The sequence below is a fragment of the Triticum aestivum genome, chromosome 7D, assembly GCF_018294505.1.
Source record: "Triticum aestivum cultivar Chinese Spring chromosome 7D, IWGSC CS RefSeq v2.1, whole genome shotgun sequence".
NCBI lineage: Eukaryota > Viridiplantae > Streptophyta > Magnoliopsida > Poales > Poaceae > Triticum > Triticum aestivum.
Genome location: NC_057814.1, coordinates 507403985 through 507413425, shown reverse-complemented (window position 1 = coordinate 507413425; position 9441 = coordinate 507403985). Strand labels below are relative to the sequence as shown.

At 46.6% G+C, this 9441-nt stretch overlaps 1 protein-coding gene across 2 annotated transcripts in view; it reads left to right on the top strand.

Moving 5' to 3' along the window:
• The first annotated feature begins 6648 nt into the window (after positions 1-6648).
• The window catches only part of LOC123167559 (protein RGF1 INDUCIBLE TRANSCRIPTION FACTOR 1), a 4816-nt gene continuing 2023 nt past the window's right edge, over positions 6649-9441 (top strand). The window contains exons 1-4 of one of the 2 annotated variants that reach the window (XM_044585393.1): positions 6649-6978; positions 7099-7239; positions 7404-7625; positions 7715-7930. In XM_044585393.1, the coding sequence (XP_044441328.1) occupies positions 7237-7239; positions 7404-7625; positions 7715-7930 (441 nt within the window). In that variant the 5' untranslated portion in view covers positions 6649-6978; positions 7099-7236. Of the gene's footprint in view, positions 6979-7098; positions 7240-7392; positions 7626-7714; positions 7931-9441 lie in introns of both variants that reach the window. The other variant, XM_044585394.1, reaches the window with a different exon arrangement.

Here is a 9441-nt window from a genome sequence, read left to right as displayed (position 1 = left end):
AGCACAACCGTGCCTCTCGCGGAAGTAAAACCGTGACTCTCGCGAAAGAAAAAAAACAGGAAATGTGTTTTTTTTTTGTTTCCGAAAGGCATGGCCGTGAACTCTCGCTAAAGCATAACCGTGCCTCTCGCGAAAAAAAGTGACTTTTCACGAAAGAAAAAAAAAGTAAACGCGTTTTTTCGCGCAAAAAAAAATTCAATTTTTTTTTGGTCGAAACGCTAAGGAAGACCGGGAAAAACCAAAACATCGAAAAAAACCGTTTAAAAAGCCGAAAACGCGTGCGGGAAAAAAAACAAAATCTGAAGAGAGCGTCCAGAGCGCGACACGTGGCAAATGGCTGAGAGCGCGCCGAGTGGCGCTGATCGTTGCGAGGCTCCCGAAGGAGCTCTCGTTAACTAGTTGCTCCCACATTATGGGGCCGACAATGGACCATGTAGCATCACAATCAACAAAACTGAGATGAACCATTTTGGCAACGCATTTGCCTAAAACTGTTGGGATTGACATGTTCGCTCATTAGATGGTTTTTGTGGGTGGTTGTGCTCATTGGTCATCAACACACACGTTTTTACCTAATGTGCCTCATCAAGACATAACAGCGTTTCTATAATAGACGGTATATCTATTGATAACATCGCGTTAACGATAGGCAACATATATGTCTAGTGACTTTGTTGGTTACCAAGCTTAGAGAATCTACTCTCCAATATTTGTTGTTTCAATGAATACGTGTGGTTGTTCGTTTGTTAGATGCTTCTCGACACAATATAGCGCGTGACTAAAAATGAACGAACGGAAGAGCTTAATAAGGGATAAAAAAGGACATAAATGAACACACATAAAGGCAACGCAAGCTTTCGCCAAATTTCGTAGGCATAAAGTCATGTCTTTTAGGACAAAGGAGATGAATGATGCTTTTACCAGTGCGCTTTGCGCCATAAATTCGCAGTCAAAACTAATCCAATAAGCCAGGAGATGAGTGTTACTTTCACCCGGTCTAAAAGGTGACACTTCATGCTGATGCTTGTCAAAGAATAGGGTGGTCTTTTGTGATGTCGCCCTTGAGGTTTCTCGTGTGTTCTTCTTTGTGCACACTTTTTAAAGTTCATTTCAGATGAGGCCAACAGAATTAATACCGAAAAATTAAGTTACAACAAAAATCAAATGGATTGTCAAAACATGGCCCAAACAAAGCAACCATAACAACAAGCATGAAAAACTAAAATAATAATTCTACAACATCGCTATGAAGAGCCACGTCCAACTAGTGAAGTCAAGACCTAGGACATTCACTTTGCAGATCAGACTAGTTTCAAGATAACGCCTTCAAGGAGATGTTGCATGTACACCGACATGTCAGAACCAACCTAGTGAAGATGAGACCGGGACTTTTTACTATATAGAGAAGGTACTAGTGGCGAGACTATACCCTCATATGTCCGATTGGCATGATCTCCAGTATCGAACATCGAAAACAATGCCTCGGGGAAGTAGATGGCCCATGCACGTTCATGATTGTTGCCGGATCAAACCAAGAAAGGTGAAATCAAAATTTCATCCCAAAAAGGAAGTTAGTGCTTGAAGATGCCTCAATATCCATAGTCACTTGATCCAACCAATGAAGTTCAAAAGCACAATCCAGATGCCACGCTCCCTGGCTACCGCCAAAAACTACCCAAAGCTCCTACATGATATGTCGCCCTGCTACTTGAGAACATCCACCATTCCCGACAAATTTCCTCGCCATGCATCACACAATTCTCAGCACACGTTGTATTTTCCTCGGAGCGACGACAGGAAGAGAGCCGACAAAGTGAGGGCAAGTGAGGAGGTGCCTCGTGACCACCGGTGGCTGGCCAGTGGCGACCTCAAATATTGGCAGGAAGACGAGACACAAGAGGAACCGGCGGCGGTCGAGACGAATCCAAGCGGGTGGTTAACTATCGTGTTCGCGTGTCGAAATCATGTTTTGCCACAATTCTCACTGTTAACCTCAGTCCAGTCCAAACTACTGGAAGGCGGTAGTCAAATGATAGATCTTATCCAGACTAGAATCGTGATTTTACAAAAAATCCAGACTAGGATTTTGCTGTGAAATTTCTCGAAAAGAGAGAATCACGCATGGTGACAACCGATGACAGATACCTGATTTAAAGTCGCAATTTAGTTGTATTTTATTGAGTCATCATGCTTGCGTGTGAAGTGTGTGCACACAAGGCGCAAAAACGAACCGGACATGCTTATCAAGAACATGAAGCATAATAATCTACCATATGGGTCCCTTTCAACGGGACACACAAGGCCATGTGTGAGATCAGTGACGGAGACCCGAAATTCTATGTTAGTGAAACAATCGGACATAATTATTACCATAGTTTTGGAACATCGGCCAGAACATCCACAGGCGTGCGTGCTGCGGCTTCCCTTGTCGTTCAGACACGACCATGTTTGGGAAGAGTTTGTATGCTTCCAAATGCTCCGTGCTGCGGTTTCTCTTGGCCTTTTGCCCCGGTTCCGAAAGGATATCTGACCCTGCTCCTGGAAAATGGTACTGTAGTAGGCTTATCGAGACCAGCACACGCGGCCTTCTTCCCCGAGAAGAAAAACTTATTCCACGCCGCCGAGGGATCGAGAATCGCCAGTGACGAAAACAAAACGAACCGAGGATGATCGCCGCTCCGTCCGTCTATCTTGGTGACGTCCAAGACTCCAAGCTAGACAAGCATAGGTCAGAGGCAGATGCGGGGAAGCACAAAACAGAAAACAAAAAGAAACTTGGAAGAAAAAGGAGAGGAAATGGAGCATCATCATCACTCGGCCACTCAGGATAGATGGTTAGGGAAGGGACAGGTTACACGGCCCTTTTTTCAGTTTTGGCCTCATGCGTCTGATACTGATACTGTGGAGATTCTTTTGCCCTTGATATGGCTTCTCGGCACAAGTTGATTTACAGATTCCTGGGTTTGTGTGTGTGGAAAATCTTTCTTGTGCCGCTAGGCGCACACTGAAGCCGCCGAACTAGATAATGCCCCGCACATTAGCATGTTAAAGTAAATGTATACTTCATCCGTCTCAAAATTCTTGTCTTAAATTTGTCTAAATACGGATGTATCAAGTCACGTTTTAGTATTAGGTACATCTATATCTTGACAAATCTGAGACAAGAATTTTGGGACGGAGGGAGGACATAGGTGTTTTAAAAACAAATAAACCTAATGAAGAAAAATGTAAGAGTGCTTGTAGTTTACATTTCAAACAAAAACGTGTGAAGTATGTGGCAAAATAATGCATTAAAATATAAAACAACTTTATTAACCTTAACAAAAAATATGAGGCATGAACCATACACTTTTGCTGCAAGCGTCCAACACGTATAGTCGTATATTGTCCATGGGCATAGATAAATCGACACAAAAAGAAAGTTTAACTTGTGTCTGACATGCATAACTTGATGACGTGACATAGTTTGCATGGATATATTAATGCAAAATTGCAACTTATGAGTATATGCATGACTTGATGATGTCACACAATTTCGATCGAACAGGCTATCAATAATTGAGGTGATGTTGAAGCGCATATGTTGAAAGAAATTTAGATATAGAAGATCACATGCCATCTTCTAGCTTTCATTTTCTTTTTTGACATGGTGATTTATTTTCTCTCTTAACATCTGCGAAGTTCAAAAAAAATCCATGAAAACCCTGCAAATTTAGTTTACTCTTTCAACATATGCGCAAATTTTTCATTTAGCAAAAACAACTGAGTTAGAGATTCTCGGTTTTTTGTGTGTGGCAAATCTTTCTAATGCCGCTACGTGCACACCAAAATTGCGAAACTTTTTTCGAGTTCGTTATTTTTAGACAACAAAGTTTTTAATCATACCATGTACAATTTTGATAGCTTTTGTTCCTTTTCCGAAAATGGTATTTTTTTCCCCCTCTTTAACATCTGCGTAAATAAAAAGAAACATCGAAAACCCTGCAAATTTAGTTTGTTAATTTTGTTTCAACTGTGACTGGTCTTTTTTATGAAGGAAAAAAGAAGTTTAGTTTTAACTTCATCAAAAACAAAGTTATGCATATCTCTTAAGTCAATGTAATAGCGTCGAGGAGATATGACAAGTTAATGAAGATGTATATGCCTATCGCAAAAAATAAAATAAAATGAAGATGTATATGCAACAATTCTATAAGTAGCAAACACGAATGCAGGACCAGCTAGGTGCACTACCATGCACAACTGCAAGATTATAACTAAATTCCTGCATACTGAAGATATATACAAATTAATTGCTTGCTTTCGATGGGCATGGCGAACAAGCTCACCGTTTAGACATGTCAAAACACAAGGAAGATACGCCCCCCAAGCCTTGTTCCTTTCTCCAAAGGACATGGGTCTCCTAAACCAAGTACAAATATGCGGGTACAATTGTTGAGTGGTTGCTGGAAATAGCCAGAGGCGCCACCACCACCCATCCAACTTGACCATGTCTTGGCGCTCAAGATGCCCGATTGGCATTTCAATGGTAATAAATTGGGGTGGATTGTGCAAAAGCAACTGTACATGAATACACACACCAAGCAGCAGGGAAGGATGGATGGCAGGAAATTAATTGGGCGCCGTCGTCATCGAGCACCAAAGTCCCTGTCAGTTATCGCACCCCTGGTGGCCATCTTCCACAAAAGCAGAGTCCCCATCGGACGGCCCGTATCGCTCGCCGTGGGAATCCGTTTCCCTCTTCTTTTTCTCCGCCGTATCCCCCATGACATTTCCCTTTCGTTGTTCATATCCCGTAAAATCTTCTTATTGCAAAATGATCCCTCAGATTGTATGTACATGTACGTGTGCAAAGGTACACCTATTTAATTGAGAGCCATTAAGACTATGAAAAACCCTTTCTCATGTTCATCTGAAAAGTACTTGAGCTACTTATATAAAACTGACTGTTCTAAAAAAAACTTGCACAAAATAGTTGTGTTTTAAAAAGTGAAAAAATCTTGCCTAAAATCCCCAGTCTTTTCGCGAGTACGCAAAAGACTTGCATATCGTTGCATTTATAGGAGAAGAAATAGATATAATCTCAAAACAAGAGGTGCGCGACCCCAAGTAGCTATCGCTAAGGCGCGTCGAGAAGGGTTCTGAGCCCCTTGGCTCCAGCGCGAGACTAGGTTCTGGCGTCCTCTTGAATGCCATCCGCGAGAAGAGAGATCGATGGTATGTCGCCGTTGAAAACGCAGCATTCCGGTGATTCCAAATTCTCCAAGCGGCGAGGATGATGAGGGTGGCGAGGCGAGTCCTCGGCGCATAGCAGTAGGCACGTCGTGAACGGTCAAGAAAAATCATTCACGGAACTCGAGCCCTTGGCTCGGGCGGGTGGTGGTGGTGCTTCGGCACCATGCGAAGACCTCGTGCCAAACCCGATGAGAGAATGAGCAGCCAATGAGAAGCCTTCCATGGTTTCAGGCTCCTGATCGCACAGGAGGCATTATGAAGAGTAAGCTAGACCGCGTTGTGCCAGACGGCCGGCTGTCTAGCAGCGTCCCTGGTAAACATGCCAAAAGAAAATCTTGATGCGAAGCGGCACCCATGATAACCAAGTTAGTCTCCAGGAAGGCTTGATGAGGCTCCAGAGGAAAATCCACACACTCAATACCGACAATATAATATTAGTATATCACAACCACATAAGTCCTAGAGGATGCATTTCTTTGTTAAAAAAAAACACTTGAATCTATTAACCTAACTAGTGCAACCCCTAAAAAATATATCGAAGTTCCCTGGTTTCAACCACTTCCGTTCTCTCGAATGGCCCACAATGCCAACACTCTGTTGTCGGATCCAGCCCGTCGAACTTGATCACAACGATAAGTTATAAATGACACGGTCCTATCAGACCAGCATCTTGGCGATGAAATCGTCACCGCTGGAAGAGCCACAAATTACAAACCTCAATCATTTATCATGGGTCTCATGCTAACACCAGATGCTGATCGATGAGGCGAAGGCGAGGGTGGAAGAACAAACTGCATAGGGGAGTTGTCGTCGCCGTTGTGCCAACAAACACCGATGACCATAACCTCACCCATAAGAATGACCAAGCGGGATAATACACTATCGAGAATTTGACGCCGTCGCAGACGACATTGTCGAGATGGAAAGACTTGAGGGGACCTTATTCGCCGACCCGACACCACCCACATCACCAGCGACGCGTCGCCGAAGAAGACTGTATTGAGCGACGCCGCCACCACCGTTGTTGGAAGGGCGGAAGCAACGGACAATTAAAACCTACAACCCACAACTCCATCCGGCAGATCAGGGCCTCCCCACACTCCCACAAGACAGAGCAAGCGGAGGAGGGCGCATTGACCTAGCCAGAGATTGCCTCTCTCCTAGGGTTTAGAGAGGAACGGCCGGGGAAAAGGGGGAACTCGACGGCATAATGCATAATGAATATCCGAGCGAGAATATTTCATTTCACTCATGGACAAAAGCAAAATAAAACCAAATGCGCGATTACGTGAAAGCATGGGCGCGGGAGCGTAAAAGACGATTTCTTTTTTGGAGCTTTAGCTATCGCAGGAAAGAACCGCGGACACGTCTCTGATGCAAACCAAACCGCCTTACATCGGCTTCCACCGTTCCGTTCTCGCCTTTTTTCGTCGTTGTTTTTCTCCCGTCCGTCCCTCTCTCGTTGTCGAGAAGAGGAGGGAAAGGGAGGCATCGCATCGGTCGATATATATCCGTGTCCATATACAAATACACAACACAAATATATGTGTTTTTTCCTTTCCTGTGATATATACGATCACACGACACCGCTTCCGTCCTCTTCGATCTCCAGAAGCCCCGAGTACAGGATTGAATCCCCTCCTCACCCTCGTCTCCGCCGCCGCCGCCGCCCCCCGCCGTCTCCGCTCGAGCTTGCCAGTCCGCTGAGGCCTCCTCCCTCGGCTCTGCCCGCCCGTCGACCAGGTAACGGACGGCTGATTCGTTAATACTGTTGTTATCCGGGCCCCGGCCGTGGTGGAGCCGTCGCGTCGCGCGTGCTTTTTTCCCCTGCTTCTGCATTCATCTCGCGTATGCTTTGGTCAGCTGGCAGATTGATTCTCTCTTCTTCGTCGCCGTCGTCTTCTTGGTCTGCCGCCGCCGCCGCCGCTTGGAATCCCAAGGCCTTGGTTGATCAATCCGGTGACCCTGGAAGAAGATCGAAGGGCGCCGTCTGGTGGTGACATGGTAAAGTTCTGTACTTGGCGGATTAATCTGTAGGTACTGTGCTAGTGCTACTGCTCGTGGCGGCCGGCGGCGAGTTGCATTTTGTTTTTGGAGGGTACGAGGACGGTGTGGTGATTGATTAATCGTGTTGTGTTGCGTGTGCCCCTCGTGGAGATGTGGTGCAGGTGATGGTGAGCGTGCAGCAGAGCCCCATGGTGCGGTCGGAGGAGGACCTGGGCCCGCCGTGGCTGCGGCCGCTGCTGGGCACGAGCTTCTTCGTGCCCTGCCCGGCGCACCCGGACCTGAGCAAGAACGAGTGCAACCTCTTCTGCCTCGGCTGCAACCACGCCGCCGGCGCCCTCTGCTCCTACTGCGTCCCGGCGCACCGCGACCACCACGTCGTCCAGGTACACACCACTCTTAACCAAATCATCCATGGCTGGATTGTGTTGTGTGGTGGTTTCTGAGTTGTGATGGATGGATGTGTGTCGCGCAGATACGTCGTTCGTCGTACCACAACGTGATCCGGGTGTCGGAGGTGGGGAAGCTGATCGACATCGCGCACGTGCAGACGTACGTGATCAACAGCGCTAAGATCGTGTTCCTCAACGGCCGGCCGCAGGCCAGGCCCGGCAAGGGCGTCACCAACACCTGCGAGATCTGCTGCCGCAGCCTCCCGGACTCGTTCCGCTTCTGCTCCCTCGGATGCAAGGTACCCTAGCCACCCACTCTTTCTCATCTCTTCTTCTTCCTTGGTCTCTTCCAAGTTCCATGTCTGCCACAGCACAAATTCTCCATTTTCTTTCTCTCCCTGAAAACCATTCTTTAGGACCAGCCATAATCTCTCTCTCTCTCTCTCTCTCTCTCTCTCTCTCTATCTGAAATCTGTCTGAGGAAGCTTCTGGTCATGCGGTGGGGGTCAACGGCAACCTGAGTGCAATGCAGTCTTCTCCTGTAGTACAGTCCTGTGCATGTCGGCTCTGATGATGGCCTGGTGCGCGGTGCCGGTTTAGTTTACCCAGTACCCAGGGAGTGGCACAGCTCGCGCTCACGCGTGCACGCGTGCGCGCGCCCAGTGTCCACGGCTCCACGCCACGCGAGGGGAAAAAGCAGCGTCAACTCGCGAATCTCCAGGGGGTTGCCGCTGTGCGATCTCGTGGCCCCCTGCCAAGCAAGTGACCACCGCTGTTACCAACTGCATTGGCCGGCACTAAGCCTGAGAATACTTCTTAATATTTTGTGTATTGTTATTAGCACCCTAGTGCCATGCAGCGGTGCAAGCACATTTTTTGTCTTGCTTTCTCTTGCTTCCGTCCTCTGCCAAGCTAAGCTAGGCACTGCTGCTTTGCCTTGGAAGAGAGGAGGACATGGAGTGAAGGCTGAGGATTGATGCCCTTGCAAAAACAGCGACCAAACCAAGCCAAGCCAAGCTAAGCTAGCTGCCTATATATAGTGGCTTAATTCCGGGATTAGCTTGGACCACACAGATATGCACCAACCAACAACCTCAGGCACTTTTTGTTCTCTCCGGGGACTATATATAAAAGAGCTTAACCAAGCCGGCTTGACGGAGAAACTAAGGCCCTCCCAAGCATAGCCAGTCATTAGGTTCAGTATAACTGCCCCGGGATCAAGCTTGCACGGTAAGCTTATTCGGTCTTTCTTTTCTCCTGCTACTAATCTTTATGAAGAAGTTTTCTTCTAATCTTGGACTGCAAACCTGTGGCATTCCATCCCAGTGATTGCCCCTCTCAACTTCAGGGCTCGCGTTGCCGTTAAATGCGCCTAAAATGGGTCCACTTATCTAGTATATGCCTTGTTCTAGCCGGCCCGCTCATCCGTTTCCATCGATCCGAGCAATAGAGGACATGGACCAGTATGAATTTTGCCGGAAAAGATGATACTATATTGTTTGGGCCACTTCAAATCAGAACCTGAAATTGCCTTTTATGCTGGCTGTGTGTGCTGCTCTCTTCTAGCATTATCTATTAAAAAAACTTGTTCCTTGTCTATATGTAACCAGTCAAGAGGTAAGAAAATATCTACTGTCAGCTAATTTATATCCATATGGCTGCAAATGGCAGTGAGCATTAGTATATATGATGAGAACTGCCCGGCACTAGGAGTTGAAGCTAAGGTAATACATTTAGGTAAAGGCTGCTTTCAGGGAGTAGGTAGTGTTGAGACATCATCTCCGGATCTTTCAGCCATGATAGGCTTGCT